Here is a 22,223-nt window from a genome sequence, read left to right on the forward strand (position 1 = left end):
CACCCAGTCTCAGGAGTCTGTCTGGAGTTACCCAACTGGGGTGATGGCCCCAGTGGATGGCACAAAGACAATTCATGGGCAGCAGAGGAAATTAGAAAAGTGGGGAGAGGGTGAGGGAAAGAACCTTATGTGATAAAGAAACTGGGAGACTCTGGTGGAGACTTTCCTAATTCTAGCAATAGAGGCAGGACAACTTGCAGACAAAAAAATAAAAAGAACCAACAAAAAATCAGAGAGGAAAAAAAAGGAGGAATTGTAAACTAACTGCAAGGAAATTAAACAACAACAACAAAAATTAGTGAATACTTTATTTTTGCTGTATTTAGACGGAAGAGTGGTTGGGGTATATCCTCCAAGGCTCCCCAGCCCTCTGCACCCATTCCCCATGATGCTGATGAACTGCTTTTTCTCCATTTCCCGTATTTCCTCTTCTCATCCCAGGACCCAGGCCCTTCTCTTTTTACACATACGACTCTCAGTGCTTGCCACTGAAGAACAAAAGGCTTTCTACAAGTGAGGAAAAGGCGGATCAAGTCAGACTCACTGCAGCCAGCAGCTTTGCATATTGTGACTCATTCATTTGGCTGAGAGCATCTTCAGCGGTCAGTTTTCCATCCCTACGCAAGCAGCTGCCTCTCACGGAACACGCAGCTGTTTGTTCCAAAGGCCTCTTCCTGAGAGATTTGTAGGCAAATGAAAGGGAAACACCATATAAACAGTGAAAAAGTACATCTTTTGGAGTCTGGTTTTCTCCTTTTGGGTCTTAAAAAAAAAGAACTCGAAATCTTTCATTTAAAAAACACACACACATATATACAATAGTAATTGGAATGTGATTTTTATCCTTGTAATGTTTCTCGAAAGCCTTTCTTCAGTCCATCTCAGATACACTGAGCACCGTCCCTCAGCTTAGTTAAGGTTACCTCCAGAGTGCAGGCAGCTCACTCCTTCCTTTAAAAAAGTTTGTTTCCTTTGTTCAAACACGGACACAGCGTGAAGATAACAGTCTTTATCCACGTATATAAAAGTAGACTATGTGGAGTATGATACACTAACACAAAGTTTTACGAATTAATACAAGTAAAATATATAAATTACAGTGAATTAAAGGAGGATTGGTGCTGTCTCCATGGTTCTTTTAGCAGTCATATTGCTGTAAAGAAGATGAAGTATGCAGTAAGTTAAGATCACGCTAAATAAACAAAGATGACATTTCAGTGCCTTAAAATTCTGTTTCAAGCAAACATAAAGCCAACCGATTTCAACTTCGGCAGAGCTTTGGTAAACAACATCTTGTGGGCTTAGACAAAGCTCACGAAATGTTGCCTAAACAAACGGACCCTGCTGTTGTCCCTGAGTAAAAACTGCAGAAAGGGCCAATGTAAACTGCAGGTTACCAACGCTGGGTTGACTTTGAAATGTGTTTGCTATGGGTTATTTTCCTTTTTTTGCTTTCTTTGTATGCTGTATGGCAGGGGTCACATTTCATTCTTTTTCCATGTGCATATCCCTTATTGCAGCACCATTTGTTGAATTTTTGTTTTTGTTTGGCTTTTCGTTGGTTTATTTTGGCTGTTTGTTTGTTTGGAAAGTGCATGGGCCGGGAATCGAACCCGGGTCTCCTACATGGCAGGCAAGAATTCTACCACTGAACAAACCTCGCACCCCCTGCTATGAGTTTTTAATTTTAGGATTTAAAAGATAACACTATGGGAGTTTCACCCTGAAGTGGATTCAATGTTGGTAACCTTTCAAATTAAATGCTACCAAGTTAGGGGACTCTCTTCTACAATAAAAGCCCTGCCTGTTGAATGTGTCTTTTGTTCTATCAACAAAGGTAACAGATCTGTTCTCCAGCGTCTATAAAGAAGTCCTCTCTATAGTGACTCAGATAGGAAGCCCAGAGGGACCATTTGCTTCCCACTCAAAGACCAGTGACACCCCCTGTCAATTCACTTCAGCAATTTTTGTCATTGGCATTTTAAGTCCCCAAAATGTACTAGCACTGATGTCCCAGGGGCCTTGCTTCGTTTAAACTCTGTCCTGTACGAAATTCAAGGGTATATATAGGTCACAAGACAGTAATCCCGAGAGGATTCTTTTCTGCCATGCATTCTCTGAAAACAACTCCATACTGAAGATTTCCCACACTGTTGTTTCCTTGGAAATTTGGCAAGATCCCAAAGAAATTATTAATTTTGCTGTGCTTGCCTGATAAGGAAAACTAGATTTTTCCCTTCAAAAATTAAATAGAGCTTCCACTTATTTACAATAAAGTTTTTCAGGGTAGCAATGGGTTTTTAGTTTACATTGATTTTTGTTGTATTTTAAAAGAAAATTAGGAGAAAAGACTTTGAACCAGGGAAGTAAATGATTGGCAAAATATAACTTAGCTTCTGTTTACTTAATCCTGTTTCACAGAATAAGACATAAAACAAACCAAAAATTGGGGGGCCAAAGTTGGATTTCCATCAATTCAATAATATATGTTTTTAGGAGGATTTAGACACAAGGACTTTCCTTATTTCTAACAAATGCATTTTTTCTCTCCTAAATCATATCCCCAGGAAACAAGTGCTTCCTGGTTTTCTTTCACAGTGAAAGGCTTTTCATGAACTGCTATTCAAAGGCTAGGAGAATTCCTTTTGCTTAGCTGTTTAAGGCATTTCTGTGGCTCCTTATTAGGAAGGAATTTTAGAAAGTCTAAGAGACAGCAAGTGTCACATTCAGGTTAAGAGCAGGAGTGTAGGAATCAAATGGCCCAGGGTTTGACCTGATACTTTCCAACCAGGTGATTTTAGACATACTGCTTCATCTCTTGTGCAATAGTCTCATCTGGAAGATGGGTTTAATGATAATATTTGCCTCAGAGTTGTGGTGAGGATTAAAGGATGTGACACACAAAAAGAGTCCAGTGCCGTGCCTGGAAAAATGAAGGCTGCTATTGTTTGCATATATAGTCATTGGGAGCATGAGGGCAAGTAAAAAGGAGGACACCTCCTTTGTCTCTCTGTAGCCAGGGCAGGATAATGACATGGACAGTGGTTTGGACCCATAAGAAGACACTGAGCTTAAGGTGGCCTGCTCCTAACACCTAGAACCAACAATGAAGAACTAAGATAACCCATGACCATGAGACTCAAGGAAGCTTATAATTGAGTGAAAAAAACCTGAATGTGTATGGACGCTTTGCCACAAAGCTGATAGAGCAATAAACGCTGGTAGGTTGAGCAGGGTTTGGATCTGCTTGTTCTCTACAATGACAACAATGGTGTATGATGCCAATTGGATAGACCAGCGACAGGCCATGTCATTTTCGCACAGGTTCTTACCTGCTGGCGGGAGCAGCAATAGCCGCATGTACCTCCAAGCACTCCGTTTATTACTTGAATGAGACACAAGATGAATTCGATGCCACCAAGAGCCAAGAGGATAGAAAACAGAGTTACGTTCCATTGCACCACGTTCTTGGGTTCAATGCATTGAGACCATGTGGAACTGTCCAAAAGGTACCTGTGGATAAGAAGAAACTTCTGACGTGTGATCATACCTCATGGGATGTCTCATAGGCTACTTCTTGTGTAGCTGTTTTTTTGCTCAAAAAAAAAAAATGAATTACTCCAATAGCCTAGATCAGATTCTTTCCATTGTAAATCAGTCCTCAAAATGGGGAATTTAGTCCAGATAGTGTCACAGTGATAAAATTAAAATTTTTTACTTTTTATTCCTAATCTAGGATTCTGTGGTAAGGAATCCTCTCCTTATAATGGCATTTATAATCTCCAGAAGGCACACAGGAATTATTATTTAAGATATAAGAATGCAAAATTGTATGTATGCTATGTTTAAAATTGGTTGCAATTCATGTGTATACGTGAATGTGAACTAAAGGCAGATGTGGAAAAATAAAAATAATTTGTGTGTTACGGTAGTGGCATAGTAGGTGATTTTTTTTTCATTCCTTTCGCCCATCTTGTTGCTTAAATGTTGCCTGTGTGTCAGGTAGGACTTTGTTACCTAAGTTGGGTGAATATTTACTTAGAAAATATAATCTTTATATAGTTTTTTTGGACATTAAAGTACTGATTTCAATTAGTTTGGGTGGGCCACGGTGGCTCAGCAGGTAAGAGTGCTTGCCTGCCATGCCCGAGGACCCGGATTCATTTCCCGGCGCCTGCCCATGTTAAAAAAAAAAAAAAACTCAATTAGTTCCATCTGAAAATTTTATCAAATTCCAGCAAGCTTGGAGACCTAACATGCAAGAGTTGTTCAGCTGAAACCTTTTGGACAAAATTTTTTTTTTGCCTTTAAGGAATAAGTTAATTTGCAATATGAAGCGCAGAGACGAAATCAAACTGTCTAATTTGATATCTCATCTTTACTTTCACAGTGCTGTTTCCATGCATCTATAGTACTGTGTGGCAGGTCCCATCACTCTTGCAGCAAAGATTATAGAGGAGGCAGTGTCCAGTGGGGTCTGGGTTTGGATATAATTAATAGTGAACAAGGCGTGGGCTTGGTCCTGGAAGAGTGTAGCATCTAAGGAACGAGACAAGTAATAGGTGATCTGCACGCAGCAGAGCCGATGACAGGGTAACAGGTTGGGAAAAGTGCCCATAGACAAAGGTCACCTGACCTTCTCCAGGGAGTACATCTGTTACCGTATCTCTCCATTCCGTAAATCTGAGCCCCATGAAGGTAGGAACTAGATCTATTCCTCCCTGTATACCTATACCCAGCACTATATCAGGCACATAGTAGGTATTCAACACATTATACCTATACCCAGCACTGTGTCAGGCACATAGTAGGTATTCAACACATTATACCTATACCCAGCACTGTATCAGGCACATAGTAGGTATTCAACACATTATACCTATACCCAGCACTGTGTCAGGCACATAGTAGGTATTCAACACATTATACCTATACCCAGCACTGTATCAGGCACATAGTAGGTATTCAACACATTATACCTAAACCTAGCACAGTGTCAGGCACATAGTAGGCATTCAACACATTTTATTTTACTTATTTATTATTATTTATTTTTTTGCGTGGGCAGGCACTGGGAATCACACCCGGGTCTCTGGCATGGCAGGCGAGAATGCTGCCACTGAGCCACCATGGCCCGCCTGGTGTCCAACACATTTTAAAAATTATTCAATACCGGCACGTAGGACATTTTCTGGAGAGCCAGATACTCTTCCACTCTGAATCCTTTTACTTCTGATTAACATTCTAGAATTTCAGCCTTTGCGATCTCATAGAATATGTGGATTCTTAATACAATAGGATTCCATTAGTTGACTAGGACTCATTGCACCACAACAAAGGTCTTGGAATTAGAGACCTACTTTGGGAACGGCTCATAGGACCAGTCAGAAATTCAATGTGTCCATGAAACATGTCTATCCTTTTGCATTTCAGTGGGGAAAAAATCTGTATTTTCAGGTCACAATGTCAAAAAATTATTTGGCTCCATTTGGTTATTAAGTAACTGTGGCTTGTGACTGTTTAGTCATCCCCATAGTGACATCCCCAGGCCTGGTGAAATGATGAATGTTAGAGGAGTGGGACAAGGTTTCTTGCAGAAAGCTGAGGTGGCTCATGGGACGGGCATACAATCAAATAGCTAGTTAAAAATCACAAAACTTTTTGTACTCCCACTTCTCTCTGCATTCCAGCTGGATTAATCATGATTTTGTCTTAGAGGTGGGTATGTAGGTTAATTTCGTACACTAGTGCATACATGAAGAACCGTTTTCTTCTAGTATGTTCAGTATGTTCTGAACACAAAAAAAAAAAAGGCCGGAACAATAACGATTTTGAACAACAGAGTTTCACACTCCTGTAAGTGCCTGCTTTTCCTTTGGAGGCTACTGTTGGACTGTTTCATTGTAAGCTAGTGGATAATACGAACAATTCTCAGTGGCAATGCTCATGATGGAGTAGCCTCTTTGGTGAGCATTTCATATACGCAACCTGTGTACAGAGGTAAAATAAGACTGATGGCAGCTGTCATCAGTCTCACTTAATAGAGGAAGCACCGGGAGGCAGAGAGGTCAGCTCGCTTTTTTCTGGTGACCCAAAGGTTAAGTGCAGAGTTGGGACTTGGATCCAGGTCAAATTCCAAAGTTCGTGAACTTATGACTTCACTACACACTATATAATTCATACGTGACAAAAACTCTTAGTAAAAAAGGCCAACTCAAATTCATCATTAATATTATTTTCACTCATGAATCTCAACACTAAAACTTTCAAAATTCTGTTAAAGAAGACCAAGTCCCAAGGAAAAGGTAAACTGAGAATCAACTTCTTTCCAAAGAAGGATGTTATGCATTCATCACCATGTACTCCAGTTTTCCTCAGCTATCCTATTTCTGTTTTTTTCTTGATAACTGATAGGAAATAAATATAGGTAAAAACCAGTTAAACCTCTTAAATTACCCTGATGTTGAAGTTGCGAATAAGACTGATCTCATGTGGCCCAATTACTTCCAATCAGAAGCACACTGTCTCTAGTTACGTCATACGTGAGTGTGTATGTGCGTGTGTGTGTGTGTATGGGGTATGATTTGCCCTGGGGTTTAGGTAAATTCATATAGTTGCCATCAAAATTATTAAGCATTCCACAGTGTTTCCTTATAAAATAGTAAAACGTGAGATTTAATCAATCATTTTTCTGGTATCGTGCACACAACATATGAGCACAAACTTCACAGCCAAACTCCCTGGGTTCAAATCCTGACTTTGTCACTTCCTAGCAATATGACTTCATCTTTCTGTGCCTACATTTGCCCATCTGTAAAATGGGAGTAATAGAATGACCTCATAAGGTTATTATGAGGACTGAATTAGTGAATCCATAAAGACACTTGGCTCTGTGCCTAGCATGGAGCTTCTCCAGATCAGGGACCGGACATCCATATTTGGAAACCCACTGGCCAAGCAGTGGCTGGCACTAAGTCAGTGCTACTAAACACTGGTTGGGGGAGTGGACGAATGGATGGTAGAGTGCCTTTTTAGTTTGATGGGACTACCACTATACACATGTGGGTAGCTAACACACGAGGCCTGCGCGGAGTGATTACGTACTGTCCTTCCGTGTTGGCGAAGGTGTAGTTCCACTGGCCAAGGTAATCAAGGCATCTTGGCCCTTCCGCTAAGCCTAGGGCTGCCACGATGACACAATAGCCAGATCCTGCAATTCCAATGAGGGCAGCCAGTACAGAGGAAAGCATCTAGGGAAAGGAGACACACAAGAAGCGGTTCGCTAGAGCATCACGACAGCATCTTGGGAGACATTTTCCATCCTGGGTTTGGGGTTGGGGTGGAACACCTACCGCGCAGCTCTTGCCACAGTTTTCGTGGCCGCAGCAGCCGCAGCAGTCCCTCTCTTCCAGCCCCGTGAAGACAAACGCTGGCAGGAGCATCTGGTTAAGAAACAACCAAAGGCAAGTCATTGTCTCTTCTTAAGTCCGCATAGGTCCAGCTAAGCATCTTCTCGTACAATATATTTCCTTCTGACAGCGTTGACTGGTTTGGGGTTAATTTCACCAAGTATCTCAAAGATGAAAAACTTGAAGGAGAAGAAATGCTAAATGTAATATTTGCTAATTTTCAGGTAATGTGTCTAAGTGATAGGATGAGGGTAGAGAATGGAAGGGGTGAAATCGTAACCAATAAATTTGGCTATCCCACAGGGATTCATAGGTCCCACCTACAAAATCTGTTATGGCATGATTAAACCCTGTCTCTTTAAATCTGATTTTGTTTCTTGTAAAATGTAGAAGATACCAGCATTTTAATAGACTAACTGAAATATTTTTGTAAAGGGGAGAGACGAAAGCTCTTAAAATAAACATGAACAGCTTCTTTTAAGATAAGGTTGCATGGTTTTAGCTTAAAATAAAGCTCTAAGTAAGGTTTTTGCTTATATTTATTTCCTATCGGTCATCAAGAAAAGAACAGAAATAGGATAGCTCTAAGTAAGGAAAGTTTGAAATACTTTGAACTCAAGATCAAAAGAAGCTTAACAAGTGTGAAGTTAAGGACAGATAATTGTATTAACATGGTGGGAAACCTTAAATTCAAAGTAGATTTGCCATGTTGCAATTATCGATTTAGGCTAAAATATTTTAATATCATTTACTTGACTAAGAAAAAAATCTGTATGGTATTAGCCATCCACAAAAATTCCCTTTATAATTCTCAAGCCAACCATTTAAAAATAATAAACTCAAGCTTGATCACATTCTTTCCATGCTGTGGTCGAAGCTAATACTTTCAGCTCCCAGGCTGGCAGACAAATTCCTCTCAATTCAATTAAAAACAAACTTCGGGAAAAAACAACACATGCCACTATTAGCTTCAGACACACTGATCTGCTACTAACTGTAGGATTTTTTCCTGGACACCACAGCCCAGGATTACATAAAGGAAAAAAAAACAAAAAACAAAACAGAAAACAAAAAAAAACCCCAAACTTATAGTTCTTTCTAAATAGCAACGCACTCAAAGATCTTTTTTTTTTTTTTTTCTTGCCACATATGCCTGAGAATAAGCAGCAGAGAGTTTGGATCGAAAACTTGTTGATTTATCCAGAGAGCCAGCCAACCTCTCCCTGCTCCAGAGCTAATTAAAAATGACTAGCCACTCCGGTACTAGAAACTCTATAGTCTCTCAAATCTGATTTAAAAGCTACTATCTTTTTACTAGCTGGAAAGCTGGAAAGTTTACTTTGAACAACGATTCTGTAACACAACAGCTAATAAAATTAATACAATATGCCCATGGTAACCTTTGTATAATCTGCCTTCAAAGACGCGTGAACCTAAATCACTGGATTTTGGGAACATGAATCACAGCAAACTTTACAAAACACACGATGAAAATATCTGGTCAACAGGAGAGAAGTTGTTCATGCTGCAATCGTTCTGAGCCACTTACCAGCAAGCCGCCCCCTACGATCCCAGAAAAGAACCACACGAAGCGGCTGAGGTGGTCTTCAGAGGCATACTTTGTTTCTCCATTGGGAAAGTAAAGCAAAATATTAGCTACAATGCAGAGCACCGCGAGTCCCACAAGCGCGTGTCCGATGCATCGCGCGCATTTGCCGTAGCACATGCTGGTGGGAGAGGCTGTGGGCTTTTCCCCTTTACTCCCGTCCTCGGCTCAGTGATGCCCCAAATCAGATAACAGTACGCCCGGCTGAGAAGAAAGCGAAAGATTCTCAGCCCATTCCTGTAACTCCTTAAATACTGGGCGCTCTTACTCACTGGGTGGATGAGGTACTTTGCTTTCATTGGTCCTGGTTGCAGGCTCCGGTTGAGGGGTGGGGATTCGAATGAAATTCTCCGGACAAGCGAAACCAGGGGCAGGACGTGAGAAACAGCCTCAGTCACGGGAAAGAGAGGGAGAGTGATGAATCCTCTACAAGGCATTCACTGTGTAGCTCCTTCGCAGCACAGCGCATCCGCAGGGACGTCTAATACAGCAACTTTCCAGTACCTGCCTGGTATCCGCAGGGTAACCGGCCTGCTCTGGCTGACGCTTTGAAAGGCTGCAGTCCTGCTCGGCTACTGGACAGCTTCCAGCCCGGGCGCTCAGGGTCATTTCCACATCTGCCCTGATTTCATTGGCGACCCGGAGGCAAGTCTCCTAAGCTCTCTGAGTTGGTTTCCTTCCCTGTTAAAGCCAAGGTGTCCAAGCCGTCACCCACAAGAGTCTTGTCTTCCTGCTGCAGGACCCATCCCATGTCCAGCCTCCCTGGCTGCAGGCAGACATCTCATCTTCCTCTAAAACAGATCTGGCACCGAAACCAAAGTGGCATTAGTCAATACAATGGCCACTTTTTCATTCCTGGGTTTTGCTGGAAGCAATGCCAGGAAGAAGCATGGAAGGTCTAAGGCATTTAAAAAGGAAGAGAGAGAGGGGAAAAGATAGAAAAGAAAGGAAGAGAGCAGAAAGGGAGTTGGAAAGCAGAGAAAGGAAACAAAGAAGAGAACCCGGAATGACTGGAGATCAATTATGAGCCATTGATCACTCCTTGTGACTTGAAGACCAGCTGCCACAGACTCACCAGGTAAAGGCAGGGAAAGCTTTTAGACGAGGTTTTTTTTTTTTTTTTTCTGTTGGACACAAATTAAGTTCAGCCCTTGATTAGCAGATGGCCCCAGCCGACCGGATGAGGGTAGGGCAGAGTGGCCAGTTGGTGCTGGAGCTGGAGGGACCATGTCATGAGTTCAGGAGAGAGTCCAGAGGAGAGGCTGGGGGCCAGCTTGGAGAGCTGTTAGCTGAGAAGGAGGTGAGCAGGGCTGGTGCATCTGGAGGCTGAGATTGAGGCCAGAATGTAGAGTGTATGAACAAACTAGAGGGCCAGAGCTTTTACCAAATGTAAGGGGTCACCCCAGGTCAGTGACATGAGATCAGGGTGGGCAGGAGGGCGAGAGGAAGCACAGGGTAAGGAAACAGGGCTGAGGGCCTTGCTCTAGACTGACTTGAGAAAACCAGATGGAAGACCAGGCTGCACGTGGGAAGCCTGGAACAGCCCCAGCAGCTCAAGCCCAGGGGGGCAGGTCCTCACAGGATGCGACTCTGTCGCCACCACCACACATCTAACAATAGGGCTTGGATGCCTTCTTGGAGACTTGGAGACAGGAATCCAGAGGTGACGGTGCCTGGCAGGACCCATGAATAACTGGTTCCTTTGGGGAGGCATCCCGAATTCTAACCCTCTGCTCTACTACTTATCCCACCTGGGACCAAAATGGGGGAGAACGTTCCTTTGATGACTTTGCCCTCAAGTGCTTAAATTTCTTTTTTCTCTCCACCCATCCCCTACAGTCAGCACAACAAGGAGAAGAGAGTGAGGGGCTCAGGAATAGAAAGTTGGGAGTGAGACCTCAACTCAGCTGTTTGCTGGCTTTGTGGACTCAGGCAAGTCACATGCCTGAGGTTCCGCTCCTTAGTGTGGAGGGTGAAGGACAGGGCTTGATCAGTAGTTCTTACATTTTTGAGGATCTTGAAATGGTATGGGGCCTCTCCCTACCAAAAAAAAATATGTACTTACATGCAAACACACCCTTTTCCTTTTTATTTCTGGGGGTTCATGAAGCCCATTAGTGAATGTTCTTCCACGTTTCTCAAAGTATGGCCTGTCTGGGGACCACTTGCATCACAAATGGGTATTTCTGGTCCCACCCACAGCACAACAAGAATTTCTGGGGTTGGGGTCCAGTAGTCTGCATATTGTACAAACCCCTAAATGATTCTTATGCTCCCCAACTTTGGGAGTCACAGCTCTGGTCCTCTAGCAGGACGCACGGCAAGTGTACAAATTTTGGGAAGCAAATTGCAGTTTTCACTTTCAGGCTCAGTGTCCTGTGCTGAGCTTCCATCTCCACGGATACTTTGAGGGTTTCAGTCCATCCCCCAGCCCTCACCCAGAGCCTCCTTGTCTTTGTTCTTTATCCTGAGCATCATCTTCTCCTGGAGCTTCATGCTGCAGCTTTCTGCTGATATGTCACCTTCTTGAAGAGGCTGTCTCTGATGCCTCTGTCTAAGGATGCTGCGTCCCTGCCCCCAGCCACTCCCCATCACAGAACCGTGTCCTATTATCACAGAATTTACCATCCCTGACATTATTCCATGTTTGTTTGTTTCCTGTTTATTCAGTCTGTCTTCCCTACTTTCCCCACTGAATGCAGGAACTTTTCTTCCTTGCCCACCAATTTCAGAGCCTGCAACAATGCCTGGCTCACGACTGGTTGCTCAGTGAACATTCATTGAGTGAATTCATGAGCTTGTAATCCTTCTTTATCAGGCTAATGTACCAGTCCTTCCACCCTCAATTTTGTCATGCCTCTCTGTGAGCCTACAATGTCACTAAAAGGCTACTTACTGTCCCTGCTCAGACTGTTTGGTTTGGGGCAAGTTATTAACAATTCTCTACCTTAGCTTCTATCATCTATTCATTCAGTCATTATTTATTGAGCCCCTACTACATTTTCTAAGTGCTGAGGATAGAGCAGTAAACAAAACCAACTGAACAAAAATTCCTGCCCTTAAGGTGTTCCCATTCTATTAGAAGGAGAGACAAAAGAAAAAGAAAAAAACATGAAGAAGTAAAATACATAGTGTGCCAGATAGTGATAAGTGCTAAGAAGACAAACAGGCAGGGAAGAGGGAGGAGGGAGCAGACCTGTCTGAGATGAATAATGACAAGGCCTACCTCATAGAGTTGTGATGAGCAGCAGTGCGTCAACATGAGTACATCATGAAGTACCCAGCACTTAGTAGTCACTCAATAAATGCTACTTATTACTTACTTTTTTCATTAGCGCACTCTCCCAGGCAAGATGTCTCCAGTCTATTTATGATTCATGATAGTCATTTGTCTTGTTTCCTAGGCTGTATAAGCAAATACCATGAATGGTTCGGCTTAAGCAATGGGATTTTATTTTCTCACAGTTTTGAGGGCAGTAAAATATCCAAATCAAGGCATCATCAAGGCTGGTACTTTCTCCCCAAAGGCTGTGGCACTCTGGGGCTGGCTGCTGTCATATGACAGTGCACATGGTGGTGTCTCCTGGTCTCTTCCTTCTCTTCCAAGTTCCTTTTCAGCTTCTTGCTCTCTGTGTCTTTCTCTTTCTCTGCCTGAATTTCATTCCACTTATATGGACTCCAGTAATAGGATTAAGACCCATCCTGGTTGAGGTGGGCCACACCTGAAGTAACCATACCAAAAGGTCCTATGTACAATATCTTTATACCCACAGGATAGATTAAATCTAAGGGCATGTTTTTTCTAAGGTACCTACAGTTTCAAACCACCACATGACTTCTTTGGGATTCCATCACTTCAATATACTTTGGACCTTTTATTATCTTTCCCTCCAAATTTTAAGATATTGGAGTTCAAAGTTGTATATAAATCTCACTTCTATCCCCGTCGTCCCCTCTGGAATCACCCTCAACCCATGAACAACTTGAAGGGAACAGTTTCTACTGCATCACAGAACCACAGGTCTTTGATGTTTGTCAGCCCCATGGGTGGAGAATGCTGACCCACTGCCCTGCAGAGCCTGCCCTGCCCACCCCACCCAGATCTTGTTGGCCTGGGGGAATGCACCACTTCTTCCATGAAGCCTTCCAGGACACCCTTACCACACCCCCTCAGGCCTGTACATCACTCCCATGTTGTGTTTGAACACATTCCATGGCAACCCCGACTGGACACCGATGTCTGTCTGCGTCAACCTCCCCTGTCTATTGAGGGTTCAGAGATCAGGACTTAATACTTTTTTCTTCAAAGGCACAACAGCTGGTTCCCCTCATCAGGCATTTAGTTGGCTCTCAATAAAGATTTGCTAATTTTTGTTCAACTGAATAGAGGAGCTGAGTATGTATGTTCAGTTATGAGATTACTGTTTTAAAGGAAAACTAAAACGCCTTATGCAAAGTCAAGCAAAATTGACATTGTTTTAACTGAAAATTGCCAGTTTTATTCATTATTTACATAAGCGGCTAGTTATGTGCTGCTTATGATTAGCTCTCCTGGTCATTTGATGCATAGAATATGGCTTCAAGACTAATTCCTGGGGTAGAGCCAAAACAATCTTGAAAAAGAAGAGCAAAGTTGGAGGACTCCTACTTCCTGATTTCAAAACTTATTAGAAAGTCACAGTAACAGAAGCAGTATGGTACTGAAATAGAGAAAGACAAGCAGACCAATGGAGTAGAATTGAGAATCCAGAAATACACTGACATACCTATGGCCAAGTGATTTTCAAGAAGGTTGCCAAGACCATTTAATGGGGAAACAATAGTCTCTTCAACAAATGGTGCTGGGATAAATGGACATGCGAAAGAATCAGATTGGACCCCCCACCTAATACCATATACAAAAAATTAATTCAGAGTGGATCAGTAACTTAAACTTAAGAGTTAAAACCAGAAAAACAGGTAAGAATAGATAAATTGGACTTCATCAAAATTAACTTTTGTGCATCGAAGGACAGTATCAAGAAAGCAAAAAGATAATAAATAGAATGGAAGAAAATAGTTGCTGCTTCTATATCTTACAAAGGCTTAATATCAAGAATATTTAAAGAACTCCTACAACTCAACAACAAAAAAGACAAACAGCTCAGTTAAGAATGGGCAAGCACTTGAACAGGCATTTCTTCAAAGAAGATAGACAAATGGCCAATAAACACATGAAAAACTCCTCAACATCATTGCCCTTTACCTTGCAAACAAAACCCATAATGAGGTATATCCTTTATATTCACTATGATGGATACTAATACTAAAAAAATAACAAGTGTTGGAAAGGATGTGGAGAAACTGGAACTGTTATACATCACTGGTGGGTATGTAAAATGGTGCAACAGCTATGGAAAAAAATTTGGTATTTCCTCACAATGTAAAACATTGAATTACCATATGACCTGGTAATCCATTCCTGGATAGACACCCCAAAGAATTGCAAGCTGTGACAGATAATTGCACACCACTGTGTGTAACAGCATAATTTACAATAGCCAGAAGGTGAAGTCAACCCAAGTGTCAGGTGGTCCAACTTTCTACTTCTATAAATGAGTCTTCTGAGGCCCACAGAAGTAACTTTCAAAACAGAAGAAAAGCCGAAGATTAAAATAAAATGACAAAACTTAAATGATTAAAACAGATGATTACACACCCATTAGAATGGCTGCTAATAAAAGGAACACAGAAAATAGCAAGTGTTGGAGAGGATGGAGAGAAATAGGAATACACATTCATTGCTTAGTGGCAACATAAAATGGTACAGCTGCTGTGGAAGACAGCTTGACAGTTTTTAAGAAAGTTAAGTATAGATCTACCAATGATCTGTAATTTACTACTAGATATATACCCAAAAGAATTGAATACAGGGACTGGAACAGTTATTTGTACATTGATGTTCATAGCAACATTATTGACAACTGCCAAAAGATGGAAGCAACTCAAGTGCCCATCAACTGAAGAATGGATAAATAAGATGCGGTGTGTGCGGACAATGGAATATTATTCAGCCATAAAGAGGAATGAAGTCCTGATACACATGACGACATGGACAACCTTGAAGACATTAGGCTGCGTGAAATCAGCCTGACACAAAAGGACAAATGCTATGTGATCTCACGGATTTCAATTAGAATAAGCAAACTAGTAAACTCAGAATCTAGAATATAGTTTATCAGGGGTTGGTGTAGGAATAGAGAATGAGAAGTTAAGGCTTAAAATGTACAAGGTTCCTATTTGGAATGATTGAAATGTTTTGGTAATGGATGGTGATGATGGGAGCACAACTTTGTGCACATAGTTCACAGCCCTGAAATACAAGTCTGAATATGATTAAAAAGGGAAATATTGGGTTGTATATATGGTGACAGCATGACATTTTTTAAAACATCCATGAAACCCCACTACACAAACAGCCCTAAGTTAAACCATGGGCTTGAATTAATAGTACAATTATAAAAATGTACTCTTATAAACATAGTACAATGTATAAAAAAATGGTACAATTGTAACAAGTGTTCCATCCCAATGCAGGGTGTTCGTGATGGGGTGGCATATGGGAATCTTGTATTCTATGCATGATTGCTCTATAAACTCACAATTTCTCTAATAAACAGACAAACAAACTGATGAATCCAGTCATTGTGCATTTTGACCCTGGTCAACCAGATGGCTCTCTGGCCCTCCCTTTCTCTTGTGGAAGACCAGAGCCTTCCTGGGCAAAGGTGAAAGTTCTCTCTCTGCTGGTTCACCTACCCAGATCCCAGCTGCCCTTGGAACACAATGACAAAACTGTTCACAGTGCCTGCTCAATATTTGTCCAGTTTCTGTATATATAGGGGCAGGGCGAGTGAAGCAAGAGAAGGGACAATATGCTAATGTGCAGAGAAGACACGTGCCAGTCACTCCCGGGTGGTAATTTAATTTTATAGCTCCTGTGTGTGAAACTGTTTACAGATGAGGAAACTGAGGCTCAGATGGGTTAAGTGTGCAGTGGAGTCCATGCTCTGGATTCCTACTGCTTGATGCCTGATTCAGACACTCGTGCTCTTTCCTTCACAAGTTTGGCTTATTAGATGACTTCACGGCATCCTTTATGACAAAAAATGTTGATCAGATAAGGACCTTTTATTTGGAAACTCTGAATAATGTAATTTCAAAATGTTAGTCACTTAGGTTCCACGTTAATTGGATAAATGCTTTTAAGGTTAACCTGATGTTTTCCAAATAAGACATTCCACCAACGTGGGTCAAATAATTAGAAGGCTGGTGGGTGGCTCAGTAATAAGGCTATGGCCGGTGTTCAACAAACTTGATTTAATTGTAGCAAATTAGAACTGTTAGAATTAAGCTAGATGGAGGATTTTAAAAGAAGAAGACGATTTCCTTTAGATTTAGTATAGGAGAGAAATAATAAAGACTATTTTATTTCCTTTACCGTAGTCCAATCGGTAAAAGGTTTTCCCTATCTGGTTTTTCACCTTATATAAAGTGATATTTTTCAGAAAGATGGAAATCTTACCCTCCTGCTTTCGTGCCAGGTAAAATTCAGCCCAGTGGTGCTTCTATCATTTGGGAGTCGAAGTTCAAACAAGAGCAAGAGGGGAGGGTGGTTGGCTCCAAGCTGATTTTCAAACTCCACTTTCCAGGGATCCCTGGTTGACAGACAGGTGTGTGTGTGCGTTTGTGTGTGTGTGTGTGGGGGGGGGGGGGTTAAGTTCTGAATTAAAAAGCTTCCTCCTGTACATTTGTTGAGTTGCTTCTATGACTTCAGTTCTCGCAGAGACCTAGGCTGACACATAAATAAAGAGTAACACAAGCATCCTACGAGCAGTCATTCCAGGTTGATGAGTTAATACTCCACCTAGACCCGGAGGCTTGGCCTCTCTCGGTCAAACTGGTTTTTGTTTGCGTCAGTCATATTCCAACACGGCAAATTCCCCACCGATACTGAACGAACTGAAAACTCAGGTTACTGTTGATATTGTCCTAGGAAATTTTACCAAGAACCTCCTTACAGCAGTGGGGCAGTGGAGATTGTGTGTGTGTGTGTGTGTGTGTGTGTGTGTGTGTGTGTGTGTGTGTGTGGTCAAGGTATACAGTTGGCTTTACTTCCGGTCTCTCTGTACACAATCTCTCCTTGGCACTGAGGCAGGGGTCTGAAGTCAGAGAAAGCATGACTCTAGAATCTAATATAAACATGATGCCTCCGATTTCCTCCCTAGAAAAGGGAGTTGAGATTCTAACTGGCTGAGTCATCTAGTGACAACTCCCTTCATTGTGTCAGGTTACAAAAACACAGTCACTTATTATGGGAACCCTGATGGAAAGTCCATCACATTGTGGAGTTCAACTGTTTGCCTTGCCTGTTTCAAATTTCTAAATGATTCTAGAGTCAGGATTTTTCAAAAATGCCTTCACTGAGATCTGGAAGTTGCTTTTTCAGGCTTAGAAGGTGTGAAAACTTGAGTGCAAATAGCAAGGGAACTATAACACCAAGCGGTTTAGAATATCCCTAATGCATTTATTTCTTATCCAATAGGAACCAAATAAGCTATTCTGGTGAGACGCTGTAGGAGAGCTGTCTCCTGGAGTAATTAAATCAGGAATCTGAAGCACAAATGCCAGTTGGAGAGAAGACATTAAAAGCAAGCTCAGAAAAAACCCTAGAATGAGCTGAGACTCAGCATCAGGGGATTGAGAAAACCTTCTCGACCAAAAGGGGGAAGAGTGAAATGAGACAAAATAAAGCGCCAATGGCTGAGAGATTCCAAACAGAGTTGAGAGGTTATCCTGGAGGTTATTCTTACGCATTAAATAGATATCACCTTCTTAGTCAAGATGTAGTGGAGAGGCTGGAGGGAACTGCCTGAAAATATGGAGCTGTGTTCCAGTAGCCATGTTTCTTGAAGATGATTGCATAATGATATAGCTTTTGCAGTGTGACTGTGTGATTGTGAAAACCTTGTGTCTGATACTCCTTTCATCTACCTTGTCAACAGACGAGCAGAACGTATGGAATAAAAATAAATAATCAGGGGAACAAATGTTAAAATAAATTTAGTTTGAAATGCTAGAGATTAATGAAAGGGAGGGGTAAGGGGTATGGTATGTATACATTTTTTTTCTGTTTTCGTTTTATTTCTTTTTCTGAATAGATGCAAATTCTCCAAGAAATGATCATGATGATGAATATGCACCTATATGATGATATTGTGAATTACTGATTATATATGTAGAACGGAATGATCAAAATAAGAATGTTTGTGTTTGTTTGGTGTTTTTTGGTATGTAAAAAAATGAAATACAAAAATTATAAAAAAATAAAAAATAAAAAAGCAAACTCAGAAGGTGGAATGCCAACTTTGCCTTGGATTTTCTTTTGCAAATGCTGGTTTCAGCGGTTCTTACACCCACTCGTGAGAGCACCAGGGCAGAGTGATTGCAGGGCTTCGTCCTTCTCCATCTCCTCCTCCTCTCATTTCCTAACTTCTTCCCGACAGCCCTGGTGTCTTCTGTGATGACTTAATGTCTTCAGCAGTGACAGGCCCAGTCATGGTCACATCTAGGTTTGGCACCAGGCTTGTGTGTATGAGTTCCTTTCCAATTTTCTTTTTTTTAATTGAAGAAGAGAGAAGAACATGAACAAGTTGAAAACTTTTTTTCTAGAATTAAATTATGTGACATTTCACAGAGATTTGTTATAGCTTCTCAGAATATATTCAAAACAACTTTTAAAGAATTCTTGTGGGGAATGCTTAAAAACAAATAGCCTCACTAGGAGATGAACATTTTTAGCAAATTTATAGTCTTCAATCAGAGCTTCTGGTCAACACGAGGATCACTCATTCAACAAATATTTACTGAGCAATTACTATGTGCCAGCGATGAATCTAAAAGCTTTACATGTACAACTCTCTAAATTCTCACAACAACCTTGTGGGAAAGGCACTGTTATAATCATTATCATACATGCAAATAAAATTATGAGAAGTTTGGTGACTTCCCCAAGACCTCAAAACTTGTCCACTGTGGCCAGGATTTGAATTCAGGCAATTGGAATCAAAAGCCCATACTCTTAACCATCACATCATATAGCCTCCAATCTAGGGTGCTTGGTGTGATGAGAACAAGTACTGCCACACTGCGTTAAGACCATTTTAAATAAAAGCACACCTATTGCAAAAGCCCAAATATTGGCTTCTAAATACCATTCTCCAATGAAAGGAACTGGGGCTCTTTGGAGAAATGGCTGATTCCTGGGCTGAGGCAAGGAAAATACAAATGAACCTGGAATATCTTAGGCTGGAATGTAAAGTTGTGCTCAAAGAATAATGAATCCCTGTTAAAAGAACACAGGATCCAACTTTAAGGGACTTTCAAGGGTCAATTTGGAACAATTTGAACATTAAAAATGGATTATAATTCACTGAATAAAATAGGAATCCACAAGTTCATGCAGGCATTAGTTAATTTAAACTTCAGTGAAAAAATGAAATATTCACATTACCTCAGAGTATCTCCTAATAAATACTTAGTACTTAATAAAGGAGAAAAGAGTGACTTAGTTCAGAGAAGCCTAGTGGACACCACCTTAATCAAATGGTTCAATGAACATTGCCAATAATGACAGTTGATTGATATGTGAACCATGTGCGAGGACGCAGTGAGATAAGCACATCAAAACTGTGACTGACAACTCTGCAGATGAACTCACTGCTCTCCGCCTTATGTGGGATGTGATTCCCAGGGGTGCAAATCTCCCTGGCAACATGGGACAGAATTCCCACGTTGGGTTGCAGCATCAGGGGATTGAGAAAGCCTTCTTGACCAAAAGGATAAAAAGAAATGAAACAAAGTAAAGTTTCAGGGGCTAAGGGATTTCAGAATAGAGTTGAGAGGCCATTCCGGAGTTCATTTCTTATGCATTATATAGACATTCCTTTTCCGTTTCTAGTGTATTCGAATAGCTAGAAGGAGATACCTGAAACCGTTGAAGGAACTACCTGAACTGTTGAATCAAAGCCCAATAGCTGTGAGTCTTGATGCTGATTGTCTAATTATAGGGCTTTTGCGATGTGACCATGTGATTATGAAAACCTTGTAACTGACACTCTGTGCTGTGTATGGGCAAATGAGCAGGAAAATAAAGACAAATAAATAAATAATAGGGGGAGGAATAAGGAGTTTGGGATGTGTTGAGTGTTCTTTTTAAATTTTATTTAAATGTTTTTGGAGTAATGGAAATGTTCTAAAATTGATTGTGGCGATGAATGCACAACTCTATGATGCCACCCTGAGCCACTGAATTTATGCTGTGAGTGATTACATGGTATGTGAGTATAGCTCAATAAAATTTCATTAAATTAAACTGTTGCTGATTTCAGTGTGGCCCCCATGAGACCTGCCCCCTGATGTTCACATCTTTTGGCTTATCTCCTGGACTAGAGGGAAAAATATCGCTATGAAGGACATTATCGGAACAGCTTTGAATTGGTGACATTTGAATATAAACTGTGGATGAGATAACAGCCTTGTATCAATGTTGAATTTTCTGAGGTTGATCATTGTATAATGGTTATATAAGAAAATAATAAAGCATATATGGAAAATGTTAACAATGAGTGAATTAGATAATGGATATATGGGAGTTCTTGGTACTATTCTTGCAACTTTTTTAGTTATTACAAAATAAGAAAATAGCAGAATAAAAATGTTAAATGCCAAATTTAAATGATTAAATTGAATAACTTTTAAATTACTAAAATTATATTGAAATATTTCAAAGAGCCCTGTTGTGACTTTTGGGAACCCCAGAACTTGGGGACCACTGACAAATACTATGCTACCGGTGTCCCATAGTTACAATGAGTGTGAATGACACAAAATCCTTTATTGCTTTATATGGTTTGGTGTGTCGTCAGGAATTTCATGCCCTTTGTGACTAATTCACCCAAGAGGAAGAGTCTCTGTTTGCAGGGTTGGTGCAGGGACATGCTGCAGTGGACGCTATCGGTGCCCCTTCAGGCACGGGCACTTGCTCCCACATCCATGGGGTCAGCGATCTGCAGCTGAGCCTCTCCCTGGGCATTGCCCTCAGTCTAAGGAAGCTGCCTTGCCCCAGGTATGCTCCCTCCCTGAGAGAGACCCACTTCTAATGACTGATGAGTGGGGATACACCTGGCCTCCTTGCTTCAATGGAGACAACTCTGGAGACCCCTCTAGCTTCAGAGCTCCCGTGGATCAGCCAAGACCTCCGTTGAAACTCCATTATGGTTCAGTTTCTCCTGATGTTCAAAGTTGCTTCCCTCACTCACCTCACCCACAAGTGAGGATCCCAAGGGGAGTCCCCAAGAAACCTCCAGAAAGCTACATCTCTACCCAGAGGCTGTTTCCAAGGTCACCCAATCTTTAGCTCATGTGCCTTCTCCAAACCCATCAGCCTGAGCACTAGGGTGCCAGACTACATAGCTGCAGTTATGGAATGTAGAAAGGAGTGTTAGGAATGTGTGTTTTACAAATCCAATATTTTTAAAGCAGTTTGCGGCAGTAGGACCTAACATAATGAGGTATTTCTCAGCCGCTTTCATGCCACATGTCTTCATTCAAGACAAACTGATCTTTATTAATTTTATTTTGTTTACTTAAATTTTTGATAAACATACACAAAATCAGACTGTGCCATATAATGCTTCTGCTGATCGCCTCCTCTAGCTCCAACAATTACCAACTCACGGTCAATTCTCTGCATCCATACCCCAAATACTGCCTTCTCTCCTGTATTATTTGAAACATATTGCAGACATATTGTTTCTTCTGTAAGTTTCCTGCTAGGTAGAGAGAATGAGTTTTTTTTAACTATAACTGCCTTCACATTATGTAAAACATTATAAATTAGTAGTCCTTGATTAGTAATATCAAGGAATTATCATCAAATAGCCTTTCCGGGTTCAAATTTCCAGTTTTCCTGTAAATGCTATAAACATCGCTTTGCTTTGTTTATACATTTTGTTTGAATCAAGGCCCAGATGAGGCCTCTGTATTATGTTGGATGGATATGTCTCTTAACACTACCTCTCCCCACCATTTTGGTCTCCCCTTTTAATTTCTTCGCTTAAGAAAGTTGTAGAGTTTCCACCAATTTAGAAACTCATGCTATCATTTAA

At 41.2% G+C, this 22,223-nt stretch overlaps 1 protein-coding gene and 1 long non-coding RNA gene across 2 annotated transcripts; one reads left to right on the forward strand and one right to left on the reverse strand.

Annotated features, from left to right (window-relative positions):
• Positions 1-291: 291 nt before the first annotated feature.
• On the reverse strand, positions 292-9,275 carry TM4SF1 (transmembrane 4 L six family member 1). The gene is made up of 5 exons (XM_077160755.1): positions 8,959-9,275; positions 7,353-7,442; positions 7,105-7,250; positions 3,333-3,513; positions 292-1,153 (listed from the first exon to the last, which is right to left on the reverse strand). The coding sequence occupies exons 1-5, from the start codon at positions 9,133-9,135 to the stop codon at positions 1,139-1,141; spliced, it is 609 nt and encodes a 202-aa protein (XP_077016870.1). The 5' UTR covers positions 9,136-9,275; the 3' UTR covers positions 292-1,138.
• Positions 7,074-19,920, forward strand: LOC143684078 (uncharacterized). Its single transcript, XR_013175838.1, has 2 exons — positions 7,074-7,463; positions 17,600-19,920. It is a non-coding gene; the product is annotated as an uncharacterized LOC143684078 (long non-coding RNA).
• Positions 19,921-22,223: the final 2,303 nt, after the last annotated feature.

This window comes from Tamandua tetradactyla, chromosome 5 (genome assembly GCF_023851605.1).
Source record: "Tamandua tetradactyla isolate mTamTet1 chromosome 5, mTamTet1.pri, whole genome shotgun sequence".
Taxonomy (NCBI): Eukaryota; Metazoa; Chordata; class Mammalia; order Pilosa; family Myrmecophagidae; genus Tamandua; species Tamandua tetradactyla.